Source organism: Saccoglossus kowalevskii, chromosome 22, assembly GCF_978046115.1.
Source record: "Saccoglossus kowalevskii chromosome 22, keSacKowa6.1, whole genome shotgun sequence".
In the NCBI taxonomy this organism is placed as follows: domain Eukaryota; kingdom Metazoa; phylum Hemichordata; class Enteropneusta; family Harrimaniidae; genus Saccoglossus; species Saccoglossus kowalevskii.
Window position 1 is genome coordinate 20,272,778 of NC_140662.1, and position 20,198 is coordinate 20,292,975.

General features: G+C 36.7%; 1 protein-coding gene across 1 annotated transcript; it reads left to right on the plus strand.

The window, feature by feature from the left end:
- Positions 1-5,702: 5,702 nt before the first annotated feature.
- On the plus strand, positions 5,703-19,736 carry LOC144350815 (monocarboxylate transporter 13-like). Its single transcript, XM_085495662.1, has 5 exons — positions 5,703-5,907; positions 11,477-11,704; positions 11,862-12,005; positions 14,597-15,394; positions 16,709-19,736. The coding sequence occupies exons 2-5, from the start codon at positions 11,497-11,499 to the stop codon at positions 16,936-16,938; spliced, it is 1,380 nt and encodes a 459-aa protein (XP_085351788.1). The 5' UTR covers positions 5,703-5,907; positions 11,477-11,496; the 3' UTR covers positions 16,939-19,736.
- The last annotated feature ends 462 nt before the right edge of the window (positions 19,737-20,198 follow it).

Here is a 20,198-nt window from a genome sequence, read left to right on the forward strand (position 1 = left end):
TGCTTTCAATCTAGAAAATGCTATCGCAAAACAGGTGGAAATAATAAATTTAACAACAGAATACGTCCTAACAATAACATAAAGTAACCTCTAAAGTCTGAATGTTTTTTTGCAAACTTCGTATATGAGACTCGGTTTTAGTTATAAACCGACAGTAGCTTCACGTTCATGTCAGAATTCCGTTATTGATTTTGGTCCAAATGCACATAATTAAGTAATTAATCAATATTCATAGAAAAATACAGAAAAGCTTTATTTATATAGAGAATGATGTTTTGAAAGGTCACAGCGGGTAAACTAGTGTTGAAATACATGTTTGTTTTTCAGGTATCGGGCATGGCTTGTGTTACGGACCAAGTTTTTATATGCTTCCACATTACTTTGCTAAACGTTTCCCATTGGCAAGTGGTATCACTCACAACGGAAGTTATAGGAGTCATGATATTTCCTATGATATACAAGGGTCTCTTGGACACGTATGGTTGGAGAGGCACGTATATTCTGCTGGCTGCTATAAATTCACATAATGTACTATATGCTATATTGCTAAGACCGATAAAGAAACAGAGCATTCAGTCAATCAGAGACATTGGTACATCAAATGCAAGAAACACATCACCCACTAATACCTTTATGAAGAGACAGTTGCAGTCCTCGGGATTTAATCTTATTTGTGACAACAGATTTTTTGGTTTGAACAGTTTTGCTGCCTTCCTTGGAAATTTTGCTTACGTAGTGGCTTTGTTATTGTTCGTGCATTGTGTTATTGACAAAGGATTGAGTCAAATACAAGCAGCAGTATTAGGGACAATTATTGGATTATCAGGACTGATCTCACGGGTTATAAACGGATTTGTCAGCTGTCTACGTATTATTGACGACAGATATATACTAGTATTTATGATGTTTGTTCGGGGAATATCATTCATGCTTGTACCATTGGCTGTGACGTTCCGTGATTTGGCTATATTGGCTGCCGTAATTGGTATGACTTTAGGGGTATACACACCGGCAGTATATGTATTCATAAATACACTTGTAGGAGTTGAGAACTATGCTTGAGGTATTGGGATAACTATCTGTGCCTTTGGATTTGCAGCATTCATAGCACCGTGCTCGGGCGGCAAGTATACATTTATAACTATTGTTTAAAGCGCCATAGTAGTCACAGATCATTTGTTTACATTTGTATGGTTGTCTGTTCTTTGCTGTCTAGTTGTACAATATTACGCGAATTGTTCTACCGGCGGCCAGAAAACACATATGCGAACATAACATACACTCTGGAAACGTATAGAAAGTTTCCATTTGCTAATTATGGTTTTATCACTACATTTGTCTTATGGTTTATTTATTTAATAATTTTCCCATGAGTTTATTATAGGAGCAATATTTGATGAGACTGGTAATTATGACGTAGTCTTCTACTTAAATGGCGGTACATCTATTATAAGTGCAGTTTTACATCTGATGGTTGGACTGGTTTTAAGGACCTATGAAATAAAGCGCAAGGCAGCTACGCCTCGCTGTGACGATAATCCCCCAGAATATTTGAGTTTGACGGAATGTGCTAGTAAACACATGCAAGACGCTGGGTGCCAGACTGGCTACTGAGTTCAAAAGAATTTTTTTTCTTCTGTGTTTTACAAAGCTCTAGAGGCCTTTATTTTTTTTGAGATAATTCATTTCTGGGATAACTTTTATTATTTCTTTGTGGTTCAAAATAGATAGAGGGATAACACCATTCTGAAGCAACGATAAGTGGTAACATAGTAGTTTTTGTTTTGGCATCTTTTACTGGGTTAACATCTGGGTTAATCTCTAGTTCTGATGGACTATACCATGTAACTTGTACACACTTTTAACAAAAATTTGTTCTCTGTAGACCTTTTTAGATGTGTATTTAGATGTAAAATTAAATACAATTAAATATATTTGAGTCACAAACTCTGAATAGTATATGCCCAACCTCTGATCAATATACTCCGGTATGATTATTTATATGTTCAATATTTACCTATTGAATTTTCACTAAATGTAACGCAGGAAAATACACATCACATGCATATTGCATCCTTTATTCCAGGGTTCACATGTAAAAATAAAAACAAACAAAAGAAAAACATGTATGAAGAAATCAGAAAAATATATGTAAATACAAAAAAAAATATACAAGTAAATGTACATCGATGGAAATATAAAATATATAAATGTTGTCAGAGAGACGAGATATACTGAAAAAGTAGATGAACTAGATGTCTATACAAGTACAGAAACAGTATTCTTAACAAATGTATACTGATATTTTCTAAATAAATTTAAAAATAAGGATTCTTTCAATGTACAAAGACTCACCCTGAAAGGACACAAACTTGGTAAATAAATTACAATACGTAGAGGAAATAATATTCAAATCACTCCTATCATAGAAATAAAAAGGTTGTATAAAAATGTAGACTAAAATATTAGGATAAAAATGATAAACAAAACTTGAGTGACAATATCAATATTTGTAACAAATAGAATTATGGATGACAAGATGTCATTCCGAATAGTAACACTCTTTATAAATCAGTAAAAATAAGGAATCATTGATTAGCCAAGTCTCAGATAAAGCGATGACATTTTAGATAATAATTTTAGTTGGTCAATATTTTTGTTTAATGATAGGATATTGATGTGTAAAATTGGCAATGCATCGAGTGGAGAGTTTGGAAATAATGTATGGATGTATTGTACAGAGTAACTATTACATTGGAATTTATGTAATGAAGATGAGTGTAAGTCTGTCATAAAAATCGAAATTAATTCACATTGCTATTTCACTACCACAATTTAGATGTATTAAACAATGCGGGGTATATCATTTTCACCTGAGATAAGCATACCTCTTGAATTAACATTTTATTAATATAAATCTTTCCATTATTTGTCCATAAAGATCTATACCCGTTCTTTTTTTACAATATTTACCTTAAACAGAAGTTGACGTGTTGCTAATACTAAATTTTCATTTATAAAGTTTCTCCCGGTGCTGCCAAGCCAATACTCACAGCAACCAACAACAAAACAACATTTTTGGTATACCTTAAACAATAATTGCCACTGTACTGAGTACAAATAACATTTTGATACCTAGAAATCCATAGCAACCGGTTTAAATGATAAACAACCATGAAATACTTCCCAATAAAGTCCATATTAGATGAGTATTTCCCTACCAACCACTTACATATTCATAAAAATGTAGGTCCAAGTGTCTATATATCTATGCTGAGGATTGCAGATTACAGCTATATTTTTATTGTATTTTTACATCAGTCAGCCATCTTTTATTCAATCATTAAAATGCACTTGCATGTGTAGCGGGCTAGATGTAAGTTTGTATAAGGTTTGAAAAGAATTGGACCGATTTACAGAGGGTCGGCAAGGGGTATTTTCGTAAGCTGTAATCTATTGTTTTTGTTTTCGTAATAATGTAATTTAAATAAATAAAAAACCTAAATTCGTGATATGGGCAAGGTGTAAAATGTAATCAGCTATTTTATTCGTCCGTAATTTGTACAAAGATCTTATTTTTTAAGCGTATAAAGCATTTTCCACATTAAATGTCGCGATTTGTACGCAATTTCCATTTTTGATTCTTAAACACAAATTATCAAATATATTATAAAAATGTAAGATATAATTAGGAATTTGCTTTATATGTAAAGTGTAAAAACCTATTTCTCACTGTAAATGGAACTATTTCCTGTGAAAACGTAAAATGCCTTTTTTATTTCCTCCGCCATGTACCAGCTATTCGCCCTGCCCCTTTTTATACCACTACGCTGTAGCCGCCCCATGCGCCCGAGCGTGGTCGTGTTAGAAATCTGTTTTTGACCTCAATTAAATTGAATGATTTTATTTAAATACGTCAAACAGCTAGTTTCATTAACCAACGTTCGCTAACAACAACTCGCATCAATTTCCAATTCATACCACTAGGTTTTGTCTGCCTGTGACTTGGCTTTCGATTTCCAAAGAAAACACATTACAACACGTGACTTCGTGTTTTATTTTCCATGGAACTGCGCCAGAGGACGCGCCGTTTTCATCGACAGTAAATACTATATTCTATTGAATATTCTGCTAAGATATGATGAAGAAACGGCGGCGCACTAATATCGATTCAACTATCATCGAAATTTATAAATATTTATAATAATGAATTGGAATGCGTTTATTGCGTCGAGAGTAAACATGGAACCTGATACTAGTAATTTACGAATTGTTTTGGATGTTCTTTTATATTTGGAGAGTAGATTGCTTATAACTATACAAAGTCATATGTAAAAAACGTGATATTACTGTACGTTGATTACGTTACATACTACTAATATATAGTAAAAAGTAAATCACGACCCGTTCAATTAGTACAAATTTTCACGACATTTAAAACACAAGATGTAATAATGGTACAATGTTTCTGTAAATAAATTTTGAAAAATGAATAAAAATGAAGCCATGAACCTATTTGTAAAGATTCGATAGTTTCAGTAACTGGTCATATGCCGATAGGATATAACGGACGATATGGATAAATTTTCCGGGAAAAGGTAAACAATTGACCTCAAAATCCTGTTTAGCAGATCGTTGTTATTCTATAACCTATATATATACTTTGTTCACACGGGTTGGAAAAAACACTGACACGGTCTGGTATTCGTAAAAATAAATTGGGATCTATGATGAAAGAGATTTGGATAGCAGCAAATTTGTTGACAATTCATAGAGGGGGTTATTTTCGTTCAACGTAATTGCAATATTTTTTGTTCGTACTACGTAAATTAAAAAAAATAAATTCCGTAATTCTGTAATCACAGGCTAGACGTACAACCTAATCGATCAAATATTTTTTTTAAGAGCATTACGAGGGTAATATGCGCGTGCATCTCTACACACGGCGCAGCAATGGCGGAGAATTTGAGCCGGAGAGCTCTTCGGACCATTCAATGTTCCTTTTTTAACACTGTAAACTGTAAAAACGTCTTGTTTTTCCTTGTAAATTGTAAAAAGCCCTTTTTATTTCCCGTAAAATCGTACCAGCTACCCCCCTTGCCTCCCCTCTGTATACAAATCATTATGTTAGGGCAACTGCGTGCGCTGTGTTAGATTCGGCAGGAGTTGAACCCAGACACATTACGTATTTCACCGTGACGGCACTTAAAAACGAAGCTAGTGTTCGGTCTTGCACCAACAAACTCACAAATAATCAGAGTCAAGGAATGTCCAGTATCCTGTCTCGCAGTTTTGGGTATAAAAACTCATGGTTACTTTTTTAGTAACCGTGCTTAAATAGTGTACACTTTGGCGTATTTCGATTGCGATCACACAGCACTGTATGTCCATTTTACGTGTTGTAACATAACACACGAGTTGAAAACCTTCATGTAACCAAGTGTTGTGTACGGTCTGTACCCCGATTGAAGCGCTGGCACAACCTTTGTTTGTAAGCGAGAGTGCCTAAGAACAACTATGACGTCATTGTCTGGATGTACTTTTTCGTATATTGTATTTTACTATAGACAGTATTGTTTCTCTGCTTGTAATTTTCATTTTTAATAGCTTTCACATTTGAGTGTGTTTTATTAGAAATCTGTCAGCTGTGCTTTGGTAAAGGCTTTGCCTTTCCCGCGTGACGGGTAACGTGATTGAGTGGTCATGCACAGAAGAAATTGAAGTGGAACAGGCTGTTGCATGGTTTTGAACGATGCTTAGAAAGTTGTGGTGAAATTGCTTTGAATCGCCAGCCGCCGACAGAACAGTTCAGATACGTGCCGGTAAAGACACGCGGACTGCTTCCACAGCATGTTGAGCCTTTGATGGCGAAGGACTGACTGTGATAGCAACGAACTTCCAGTTGAGGTGAGCGCTTTGAATTTGAAACCCATAAGGTGTAGTCTGCCGAGTACTACCAAGGCGTGACGTCATTTGACCTCGTTTGCAATGTAAACAATATGGCAGCGCCCATTCATGTAACGAGCCTGTAATCCTCAGATCCTGATAATATTGTTCAATCGTGGTTATTGCATTGGGAACATTGTGTAGTGATACACGACGCAAACAGCATACTGAATGACTGTGTGCGAACATTTTCCTGCATGACAACAGTGATCGGGACATTCATCGTGCTTTGAATGACCAGTAACAGACGGGTGCACTGAAGCTGTGACCGACAATCAGTTCCCGCATTGCCTGTTTTGAACACGCACGTTGCGGACAGTTATTTACAGTTTTGGTAGTGTTTTGCACAGTATTATCTGACAGTGTATTGTTATATGTTTAGCTGTGTTATGATATAAGCATTTACTGAGAAATAGTTATTATCAGTTATAATTATTATTACTAGTTAAGGAAAATATCAAAGGGGAGTGTACCTCTAGTATATTTGGTAAAGCGAGGTTGGAGGTTGCTTTGATTTGTGTCCCGACTGTGTTGCCATGGTGATAGACCGCATATTTGAAGGTTAATTCGCAATCTATACTTAACTCCAATTATTCGTACAAATTAAACAACAAGCATGAAATGCGGTATGCGGTGGTTGCAGTACCCAGGAGAGCAAAAATTTAGTTATGGTTTCACAAACGTGTATGTTAGACCCCAAGGGACTTTGATACTTCTAGTTTGCTTTGAAGCGAATCGCAAATATATCTGTCTTTTGAACTCGTGCTCTTCCACCCCCCGTGTCTGGCAATGCACCTTTCATTAACGTTACTATTAGCTGCCGCCGTTGCGCCACCCGCACGAAAACTGTGAGTGCCGAATTGGGAAATATCGTTAACCAATGGTTTGATACCCTTCATCATTAAATCTTTAGCAGTAGAATATGAAATCCCTAAATGACTGTGAGGCTTGAGCCCTTGTTTAGTATGTACTAGTCTTCGAATTAAGAAACTTTCGGAATTAACGTTAACCCCCAATTTAGATATGAACATTTCAGTAACACGTACGGGACAAGTATTTTTGGGAGACCTTGCAATAATTATAGAACTTCCTTCTCGAAATTGGTCGTTTTTCGCTTATGCAATTTAATCTCCATATGAGAATCTGAGAATGAAATGTCGCTTATTTTAACGCTCAAGAGCTCGCCAACACGCATGAATCCAGCATACGAAATAAGGCACAAGCATAGCAATCGTAAGTCTGATAACGAAGACAGATTCTTTTGGGACACCAGTGTGGCCAGAATTTTTGGGTCGACTGGCTCTTTGGCCTTTCTAGGTTTAGCGAGAATGCGCCTGCAGCCCTCCATCGTAGCCCGAACCATTGGATGACAAGTCGGGGATTCTATACCAGCCATTGAGTGCGCCCATCTAATACTATACAATGCGGAATCCATGGGCGCAACTGTATTTGCGTTGTCCAACAAACTCCGAAGATATATAGCAATGTGCAACGGCTTTGCTGGACAGGCGGCGCCCGCCGACAGATTTGACTGACACCATCGTTTCCATCTGAGCCAACTGCCGGTGTACTTGCTTAACGTATTACCGGCTCTAGACGCCAACATCACATCGGGAAGAGTGTCACAGAAGTCATCCAGTGCTGGGTTGCTGAGTTCAGCCTTCCAATCTTGTATCTGAAAGACATCTAAAACTACACAGTTTATACAACAAAATTGACACGACCACGCAATAATATACCGACATTTAACCGCGAATTGGAAATAACGAATTGTCTTACTCACATCGAACATTGCTGTCCCACAAGAACAGCGTCAGCAAATGGCCGCACTTCCATAGCGCCAGCAACATGCCGAAAGGCGAATATATACAGACACAGGCCCAAGGGCGAATATCTATACGGATACAGGCCCAAAGGCGAATATCTATACCGACACACGCCGAAAGGCGAATATCTATACCGACACACGCCGAAAGGCGAATATCTATACCAACACACGCCGAAAGGCAAATATATATATATGTATACCGACATGCCGAAGGGCGAATATGCAGAAAAGCTACATATCCTGTAGGAAAGTAAACTAGAATACGAAATGATGCGACATAAATTTATTCATATTAAATACCTATTTACAAGAATCCTTAGTCATGACAGATCGGACTGCGACATTAATCATACAATACAAACGTACACCAAGTGACATTACTATATGCAATTACATAATTTGGCAATTTTAATTTAACCAGTCCCTGTGGACTGAAGTTTGCTCGCGTCCCGCGCATCATGTGGGTCTGGATCGAATGAGAGTCTCAAAGCCAACATATTGAAATTCGGACAACCAACAAGACTGGATGTCTTGCGAGTTTTAACCAAATTGAATGTTTGACCCCTTCCTCTCACTAGCAAATTGGGGATACGGGGAAGGACGCGAACAAACTTAACAAAGTCAGCATAACGCCCAGGCTGCGGACGCAACACAGGCCAGAAAGCGGCAGATGGCCATTCTGGCAATATTAAAGTTGCCTTTCCTCTGCAACTCTGAAGATGACGAATAGCGGGAATTACAAGACTGACGGGAGGACATACCCAATTATTTTCAGTGGACCAATTCTGACAGAATGCATCAACGGCCTCTGTACCGGGGTTCCAAGCTGCTGAATTGAAACGTGGCAGTTGAGCGTTGTGACAAGACGCAAATCTGTCAATGCTATGCGGGCCCCATATTTTGTCCAACATGTCGAAAATCTTGGAATTTAGCGACCAATTGTCTGTATCAACAATTCTACTCAGCAGATCCGCTTTTTCATTCTCGGACCTTGGTAGCCAAGTCGCCTGGAGTTGAATATCATTCTGACAACAGATTTGAAAAATTTCAATGGCTAACACCTGAAGAGATGGCTTTGCACTACCGACCGAAATTATTCTACAAGCATTCTGGTTATCCGAAAACCACCTAACTTTTCTATGCCTCAAAGTCAACAAAAACGAAGTTAATACATAAAGTACAGCTTTTAACTCGCGAAATGTGGAGCTCTGTACGACAAAGATATCAAAAAACCGGCAATGCGAGCAAGATCGCGAACCGAGCATCTGTTCACAGTAATTACAGTCGAAATTGAATTCTTTACCTTGTCAACTTTACACTGTGGGAGGGAAAATTCCATCCGCAAGGTGTTAATGACAAACCCCAACCATTCGCCGATTTGAGCGGGCTCCCAGCGACTTTTCTGCTTGTTAACTTTAAGACCAGATTAATGCAAATCAGTTCGTTGAACAATACTAGCTGCTCTAGCAGATGTCAAACAACCATGACCAGAAATACCGTCGTCTAAATACACTATTGACGCGTGTGACATACTACGCCATCTCTTAACCAACGGCCTCAGAAGCTTAGTAACACAATAACAGGCAGTGCTCAAGCCGAACGGCAACACATTGAATGTAAAATACCTGATCTCGCCGTCAAAATTCCAACAAAAACCCAAAAACTTGCGATGTTCATGCCAAATATCAACATGGTGATAGCCGGATTCAAGATCTCAAACGAAAAAATAAAAGTTGTCTGAGAACATCTGAGCTAAAGATTTTAGGTCTTCATATCTAAATGAAGGCTTCGCTAAGTAAAGGTTCACATGTCTGAGATCGAGAACTAATCTGAGCTTTTTCCCTTTTGCCACTGTCAAAGGGTTTACGCAATAAGGTCGAGAAAACTGGCGTGAAACACAGCCATTGGCAAGTAATTTATTGATTGCTTGACGAACGAATTGGGGGTGCTTCCTGCTGGACAAATTATTTTTACCCACAAACTGCGGGGGATAATTTGAGAAAGGTAAACGGTAACCAAATGCAATTAATGAACGTACAAAAAGCGGGCAGGACAAAGAATTTTGCCAGAAAGACAATGAGCTCTTTAGCCGCCTGACCACGGACCGTGACAAAATTTGCTCAGAATTGCATGCATTTAACTCTGTTATAAACGCTAGGCGAAGCCGGAACGATGGAATGAGAAAAAACAATATTGCCCAAGCCAAGTGTCACCGAATTATGATGGGTGGGCTCCCTGGATTCGGACGGTAGGCTTTTTGTCGGCAAGCCGCAAGCATCTGTTCTGCAAGTGTCTGAAATCTCCGCACCTGAAACAGGGACCAATCCGGAATTCAGAAGTTTGTGATCCGTGACGTGCATCTCTGAACAAATTGCTACTAGTATTCAAATTCTGTTGACTGGGTTGGGTTCGGCGATAGCGCTTCTTTTGTTTGATTTTTGTCCCTGCACGTTTTTCGGAACGCTGAATACGCTTTTCGTCATCAGTGTCAGAGGCCAACTCATCAGAAATGTATTCATTCACTGTGCCCCACCCAAATTCGCTTTTATCGGCCAGCTTGATAAGCTTCATACGATGAGAAACCAGAGCCATACCTTTCTCGAGAGCGTCTTTGGCTTTCTCCACAGCATTCTTAGTAGTGGCATCCATGGCAGTATGCAGGCACTCCATCACCTTCTGCTCGTGCTCAAACTGCTGCCGATTACCAGGTTTTTTGAAATCATGCTTGTCGGCCCTGGCACGTTTTGCCGCCGTCTCGAGAGCTTCGTTATTTTCTTCAGACAAGTCGCGCTTAAACTTCGCCAAACGGTCTTCTACAACGGTGGTAATATTGCTAGTAACATCGTCGAGCAAGTCCTTGATGTTTGGTGGTGTTATCGGTTCACTGAGGCCTTCCGTCGGTGTGGACATCGTGAGTTGTTTGCAACCGAGACTGAATACAATAGAACACTCTTCTTACTATATACCCATGAGCACCTGGTTATTTAGCCAATAACCAGTCAGAACAGGTGCAATGGCACCTGAATAATTTACATACGAATAGATAGCAATTATCTGCTAATCTACGAAACGCAGATAATTTATCATTGTTTGGCGTACCACATGTAGTAGGTCTGTTTTGGTACACCCTCAGCTTTAGTTGCATATACATTTTGCAATAGTAATAAATATATCCCAACAAATGCTTTGTATGTGACGGTCACCTGGGTAATTCAGGTCAAGTGTGTGATCATTTAAGCGCGCCCTCTATTGTTATAATTCGAGTAAAGCCTAAAGTGTATTTTTGACTAATGTGTCATTCGTTATTAAACCGGTTGATTGATACATGCCACTTGTCTTCACTGTGTTGTATGCCTTGCATGGTACCGAAGTCATCTGCGACGGTAGACCTGTCAGCCCTAGGATTATTATTTGTTTTCCTCCCATTTATAGTCCCTTTTAGTCGGTGCTGGGAAGTGAGAAGGTTACATTCACAATATATAAATTTTATGCATGCACTATATAGTCTGCATTATAAAATATAAACTTGACATTCATTCAGCATATAAATACGGTCATTACCAAAAATATACATTGAATTTTCTTTCTAAACTTCCGGTAAATGTTCAAGGTGTCACAAAAATGTGTTTTCATATTATTATTCATATACTGCATGATATTCCATAGTTGCCTTAAACCTAATATACATCTATTTTCTTCAAGTTTTATTTTATAGAAGTTACATGGCTCCTAAAATCAATCCAGACCATACACCAGATGGTGGATGGGGGTGGGTAATTGTGTTCAGAGCATTAGTGATACAAATGATAGCCGCTGGATCACAACTGACAACCGGATTACTATTTTTGACTTTAAAAAACTATTTTGGCGAGAGTGCTGCGACCACAGCGTGGGTGCTTTCTTTGTCCAACTCTGTTCTTTTGTTATCAGGTAAGAACATATGGATATCCAATACATACCGGGTCTAGAGGTCACCATAATGTATCTGTATACCAAGTGTCATTCCCTAATGAGTGATTACCTATCTCGTATTGCCCGAGCCAAATTATTATTGGTACTACAAAATTATTCACACTTTATATTGCAGGTCCACTTGGAACTTACCTATCAAGCAGACTAGGTGTCCGACCAACCGTCTTCATCGGAGGATTGATGTCAACAATAGGATTTTTCTTAGGATCGTTTGCTCCAAATATCTATTACCTTTATTTCACGCATGGTATTGTATCAAGTAAGTAATATCAACTATCTATTACCTTTATTTCACCCATGGTATTGTATCAAGTAAGTAATATCAACTATCTATTACCTTTATTTCACGCATGGTATTGTATCAAGTAAGTGATATTAACTATCTATTACCTTTATTTCACTCATGGTATTGTATCAAGTAAGTGATATCAACTATCTATTACCTTTATTTCACCCATGGTATTGTATCAAGTAAGTGATATCAACTATCTATTACCTTTATTTCACACATGGTATTGTATCAAGTAAGTGATATTAACTATCTATTACCTTTATTTCACGCATGGTATTGTATCAAGTAAGTAATATCAACTATCTATTACCTTTATTTCACGCATGGTATTGTATCAAGTAAGTGATATTAACTATCTATTACCTTTATTTCACCCATGGTATTGTATCAAGTAAGTAATATCAACTATCTATTACCTTTATTTCACGCATGGTATTGTATCAAGTAAGTGATATTAACTATCTATTACCTTTATTTCACCCATGGTATTGTATCAAGTAAGTAATATCAACTATCTATTACCTTTATTTCACGCATGGTATTGTATCAAGTAAGTGATATTAACTATCTATTACCTTTATTTCACGCATGGTATTGTATCAAGTAAGTAATATCAACTATCTATTACCTTTATTTCACCCATGGTATTGTATCAAGTAAGTAATATCAACTATCTATTACCTTTATTTCACGCATGGTATTGTATCAAGTAAGTGATATTAACTATCTATTACCTTTATTTCACGCATGGTATTGTATCAAGTAAGTAATATCAACTATCTATTACCTTTATTTCACCCATGGTATTGTATCAAGTAAGTAATATCAACTATCTATTACCTTTATTTCACGCATGGTATTGTATCAAGTAAGTGATATTAACTATCTATTACCTTTATTTCACCCATGGTATTGTATCAAGTAAGTAATATCAACTATCTATTACCTTTATTTCACCCATGGTATTGTATCAAGTAAGTAATATCAACTATCTATTACCTTTATTTCACGCATGGTATTGTATCAAGTAAGTGATATTAACTATCTATTACCTTTATTTCACCCATGGTATTGTATCAAGTAAGTAATATCAACTATCTATTACCTTTATTTCACGCATGGTATTGTATCAAGTAAGTAATATCAACTATCTATTACCTTTATTTCACCCATGGTATTGTATCAAGTAAGTAATATCAACTATCTATTACCTTTATTTCACGCATGGTATTGTATCAAGTAAGTGATATCAACTATCTATTAACTTTATTTCACTCATGGTATTGTATCAAGTAAGTGATATTAACTATCTATTACCTTTATTTCACGCATGGTATTGTATCAAGTAAGTAATATCAACTATCTATTACCTTTATTTCACCCATGGTATTGTATCAAGTAAGTAATATCAACTATCTATTACTAGTACTTTTATTTCGCCCCTGGTATTGTATCAAGCGAGTGATATCAACTATCTGTTTATGTTTTTTGTTTAGATAGCTTCGTGCCAAATGTATCTCAGACATAGCTCATTCTACTCAGCTCGAGTATGGGCACAAAGTTACTATTTGAATTTTTGATATCTTTTTTCATTATCGAGAAATTTGACCCCTAAATTTGTGTAACTGTTCTCTCCGGGAATGGCTTTTTAACTTTTCTGTGATTTTTTTGGCTGAGCTGATTTGGTTCAAACTTGGCAGGCAAGTCACACCTTTACTCTAGTTAGGTTGTAAAATCTGAAAACAAATGAGTTTTTAATACATTCGTGCCAAATGTATCTCGCCCTACAGTTCTACAATTAAAAAGCACGGACGTAGCTCATTCTACTCAGCTTGAGTGTGGGCATACATTTACTCTTTTTTTATGTCTATTTTCATTACAGAGAAAATTTACTTGAAAGTTGGGGTAACGTTTCACCAGCAACGGCTTTTAACTGCTCTGTGATTTTTTTTTGGCTTGACTGATTTTGTCCATACTTGACCGGGAAGTCGTACCGTCACTAATTGAAAAAAAACTTGGCCCACCGCTGCCAAGGAAACAGCTGATTTTTGAATACTTTCGCCCCAAATTTATTACCTCCTACCAGTCTTGTAATAGCAGTGATCAAATAATCATGCTTTTTATTTTGGCTATGTTGCCAGCACACCTCTAAGAGATCACCGGCGCCGACATTGTTACACTGTATCAACGTAATCCCAACGCAACTTTGAACTTTGAATGAACTGTAAATGCTGCTTTCAATTTAGAAAATGCTATCGCAAAACAGTTGGAAATAATAAATGTAACAACAGAATACGTCCTAACAATAACATAAAGTAACTTCTAAAGTCTGAATGTTTTTTGCAAACTTCGTATACGAGACTTGGTTTTAGTTATAAACCGACAGTAGCTTCACGTTCATGTCAGAATTCCGTTATTGATTTTGGTCCAAATGCACATAATTAAGTAATTAATCAACATTCATAGAACATTACAGAAAAGCTTTATTTATATACAGAATAATGTTTTGAAAGGTTACAGCGGGTAAACTAGTGTTGAAATACATGTTTGTTTTTCAGGTATCGGGCATGGCTTGTGTTACGGACCAAGTTTTTATATGCTTCCACATTACTTTGCTAAACGTTTCCCATTGGCAAGTGGTATCACTCACAACGGAACAGTTATAGGAGTCATGATATTTCCTATGATATACAAGGGTCTCTTGGACACGTATGGTTGGAGAGGCACGTATATTTTGCTGGCTGCTATAAATTCACATATTGTACTATGTGCTATATTGCTAAGACCGATAAAGAAACAGAGCATTCAGTCAGTCAGAGACATTGATACATCAAATGCAAGAAACACATCACCCAATAACACCTTTATGAAGAGACAGTTGCAGTCATCGGGATTTAATCTTCTTTGTGAAAATAGACTTTTTGCTCTGAACAGTTTTGCTGCCTTCCTTGGAAAGTTTGCTTACGTAGTGGCTTTGTTGTTGTTCGTGCCTTGTGTTATTGACAAAGGATTGAGTCAAATACAAGCAGCAGTATTAGGGACAATTATTGGATTATCAGGACTAATTTCACGGGTTATAAACGGATTTGTCAGCTGTCTACGTATTATTGACGACAGATATATACTAGTATTTATGATGTTTGTTCGGGGAATATCATTCATACTTGTACCATTGGCTTTGACATTCCGTGATTTGGCTATATTGGCTGCCGTAATTGGTATGACTTTAGGGGTATACACACCGGCAGTATATGTATTCATAAAGACACTTGTAGGAGTTGAGAACTATGCTGGAGGTATTGGGATAACTGTCTGTGCTTTTGGTATTGCAGCATTCATAGCACCGAGCTTGGGCGGTAAGTATGCATTTATAACTATTGTTTGGAGCTTCATAGTTGTCTTCTTACATTGTAATGTCGGATATGGGTTCCAAATGATGTGTTTAACGTGTGTATTGTGTTTTGTTTACTTTCGAACGCGTGTGCGACGACTGTGATGCTTCAAGAAGGGGGGAAAGCTGGTACAGGTCACAGGAAATAAAAAATGCATTTTACGTTTTTACAAAAAGGAAAGTTCCAATTACAGTAACGAAAATAGTTCTTTACATATAAAGCAAATTGCTTATTACATTTTTCATTTTTATAATATACTGCGCATGTTCGACATTTGTGTTGATAAACATTGATTTTCCCACAATCCAATGCGCTTTTCAAATGGAAATCACAAGTATGAGGTTTGACCTGGGCGCGACTTGCACTAATTACCGTCGGTGACTGCTTCGATACCTTCCAATAACATGAAAATTACATAATTAAAACTTTGAAACGTGTCAGTTCGTACTCGTTGATCTGCGCAACAGTCAAAGTCGCCATCTTTGTTTATATGAGACCCATATATCTCGTACATGCGCATCGCGACGACTACAGCGCTTTAAGAATCAAAATTGGAAATTGCGTATCAAGTATGACATTTAATGTTGAACATGCTTTATACAATTACAAAAATTAAGATATTTGAACAAATTACGGACGAATAAAATAGCTGATTATTTTTTGTCAATGTCTACAAATTTACGTATTTGAATTACAATAAAAATAAAAACAAGTGATTACAGCTTACGGAAATGCCCCTTGCAGTCCCTCCTTCAACGTTTCTACTAAACCAAATTCAAATTTACAACACTGAGCAAGTTACTGGGCGCGTGTGCAAATATATACCGTCTAATATAAATACTAGTATCCCTATATAGTTACTGTATTTATAATTTTTGTATTCATTGAGTTTGTATGCGTTTTTGTTATTTGCTGTGTAGTCGTACAATATTACGAGATTACCGCCATCTCCCGGTATAATACGCGTGATAAATTTCAACTCATGAATACCGCCAATCCCACTCTATCTACTTATTTTGAGTTTTGTCATTGGCCTAACAGGTTTTAAGGTTTGATTCAGTTCAAGACGTCCAGTCGAAGCAGCAATTCGAAAATATCACATATGTATAAGTCTGTGATTGGTTGGATTCTGATTAGTATACGTGACTGAACTCTGAACATAACATGCACCCCCGGGAACACACATCAAGTATAGCAAGTTTTCATTCGTTGAAATGTTTACATCACTACATTTGTCTTTGTTTTTTGTGTTATAATTTTCCTATGGGTTTATTATAGGTGCAATATTTGACGAGACTGGTAATTATGACGTCGTCTTCTACTTGGATGGCGGTACATCTATTATAAGTGCAGTTTTACATCTAACGGTTGGACTGGTTTTAAGGACCTATGAAATAAAGCGCAAGGCAGCCGCGCATCGTTGTGATAATACTTCCCCAGAAGATTTAAATTTGACAGAAGTTACTAGTAGACACACACAAGACAAAGGGTGCCAGACTGGCCACTGAGTCCAATAGATTAAAGTTCTGTCCTTCTGCAATTTACAAAGCACTGAAGGACCCAATTTTATTTGAGAATTGATTCTGGGATAACTTTTATTGTTTCTTTGTGGATCAAAATAGAAAGAGGGATAACCACAGATAAAAGTTTCGAAGCAAGGATGAGTTGTAACATTATAGGTTTTTTGGCCAATTGTTTTCGAATTCACTTGTTTTGTGTGCTCCGGTCATTGACGTACACTCTCAGGTCTAATGTGTTCAAAACTGTTAATATTGTGAGAAAACAGCCGGGCTAATCACCTGGTCAGATGGACTTTACCATATAAATTTTAAACCGCAGAGTTAGGTTGCCCATTGCGACCTCTCTCGATCTTTGTTGTTATAGTAATTCCTGGTTGATATTATATCAAATTTTGTTTCTCATAATTAATGACGTCTTTCTCTCAATAATAATGAAGTCTCTAGGACCTTGTTTGCACTAATGTGTAGGTTTTTATTAAAACAGAATTGTGCCTTTTCAACTATACTGTATCTGGAAATAATAACCTGTTAATTTACAATTTAAATAGATTTCCATAACCATAACATGAATAAAATTGTATACTTCATTTGTTCAAAGGAATGGAAGGTGCGACTTTCGCCCCAAACCTCATTATATATATGACAGATTTAATATACTCAGTACTAACCTAGTAGACCTGCTGAGTGGTATATTGCTGTGAAGAATTAAATATTAATGGTGGTAAAAATAACATTATATGTTGTGCCACCCGGTCATTGAATTGAATTTTTCAATATAATATATATATTTAGCACGTGGCCAACAGCCCGTGACCAATCAGAGTCGCGATAAAGTGTGGTTTTATTACCTTGCCCGTACCATCAAATATGGAAGGGAAAGGTATATTAAGGGAAAAATTTTGTCCGGCGTTGTCGTCGTCGTCGTTGTTGTTGTTGTCGTCGTCGTCGTTAATAATTGTTATTGTGTGCATAATAACTTTACTAATTCTATTCCAAACTTTATCAAACTTGGTCACCTTATTCATCAGTATAAAGTCTTCCCTGAGTTTGAACAACAGATGTCCTGTATGAAAATATCATGCAAAAATTGAGAAAATCTGATAAAATATTTTGACTGTTTCTACTTGACTGATCACTGGTGATACACATCAAAGGTCACTGATCTCAGTGGAAATATGCATTGTTGTATGTGTTCAATGAAGCAAATGATTTATCTTGTAATAATATCCTTGGTAATGTATCTCAGAATCCCATACTGGGTTTCAAAACCAACTCATGGAGAGATTGCACAGTCTGATACACATTTGCAAACCTACCAATAAAATCTTTACAGAAAACAAGATGTCAGAAAATCAATATAAGCACTGCTATGAACTGGGTGCCAAACTTTGATCAAGATCTGAAGCTAATAGAAAATCTGTTTAGTCAAAAGTTATCAAATCAAAAACAATACATAAAAAATACATTAAAAGCAAAACATTTCATCCACATTTTAAAAAGAAAATTATTCTAAAATATATGTATTCTGTATTTGTCAAACAGTTCATTCGACAAATGAAAACTCACAGGAATATGTTTCAGCTATTAGAACAGAATGATAGAGTTTTTATAATACTAGTTTAAAAACGCACTTCAGAGATTGCAGTGTTTGAAAATGTAGTTTCTCAGGAGGCAACAGTACTGTTGACTTCTCCCTCCACTGGACACCAACTATTTAAGTTGATTTGCATACAAAGCAGAGCTTGCAACATGATAGCTATTCATAAAGAGTGTTTTTTTTATTTTTCATATAATACAGTAGTCACACAATGAGGCAGTTCATATTTGTCTCAGTGAATCATTCATTTTTGACAGACACCGGTACAAAATACTTGGATAAAAGCCAGCTAAGATTTTATGTTATCTTGCATGTTTTATGAATCTATTCACGTCTAAATGCAGCACTTTTTTTTGCGATGAGGCATTTATTTTTATACTAAAATATCTGAATTACTTTGAATAAAACTGGAAAGTATGTCCTTTAAAATAATTAAACAAATTAAGGCACCAATGTTTTTGTAAGATATTTACATCTTTAAAGGACATTCGGTAGACTGATTCCCCACTGTTGGTTCAACCCCAAAACTTGTTTGTACTCAAAATTTATTTTGACAATGCATATTTATATTGAAACAAAATATGTTAAAGGGAATTATATTATACAACAAAGGGCAAGGTCACCAGAGTTCAACTATATTTTCACCACGAATTCACTTAGATCACGGCTGAAAAAACGCAAGAAAACAAAGGATTTTCTCTGCGACAATTTATTTCATAACACCAAGATCAGATACAATGTATCCATTTATTTACGCTCGATTCAACTGACACTACTGACAGCACGTACGCCATCGTTGCAACATTTTGACAGAATGTAACATAATGTACTAAAATGTCATTTCACAAGTTTGATTGCTGTCAAAATGTCATCATTTGATTGGATAATGCGAATCTCTTCGCGGGCTGATTGGCCAGTGCTACGTCGGCTAGATCACGCCCCTCGGTGGCTAAGAGAATTAGAAGTCTGGCCTACGGCCCTCCTTTAAAATTCTCATAGTCACCTCGGACCGTGATCTTACCTATACATAAAATTTTCACGGAAAGCACACCGTCAATATGAATGCAATTTGACGTTGTTGTCACCTTTAAAACTATTTTTTGTATGCACGTATGAATAAACCCGTACGCAAATTGCTTACGGATTGTCACAATTTTTAAAATAAAATATTATCTGCAAACTGGACAAAGAGCTAGTCAATAAAATCTTCTGTTTGTATAATTATTAAAGGGCGGTGGTCGTTTACTTGCTGTTTACTTGGAACACGCGCTGAGCGACGACCGCAACTCTTTAATATTGGAATAAGTTGACAGACCATTAATTGAGGATGTTATCTTTCAATAGTAACATGTGTAATTACAGTCAGATTGTTGTGATGTTTACAAATGAAATTACCAAGTGAAGCGGCATTATTTTGTGTCCATATATAACATGTGTGAATGTCATCAAACCAAACAGTTATCTGCGTGTCATTTAAGGTAGCGGGACTATTATTTGCATACTTGTTTTCATCTTCTAATTGTGACTGAATGACTACAAATAGACCCGGGAAAGTATATATTTTTAGAATCGCCAGACTTCAAGCTTTTCACAAGTGTATTTTGCATGCCCGTATCTGCATTCTACGACGCGTTACTCAATCAAAGGTGAA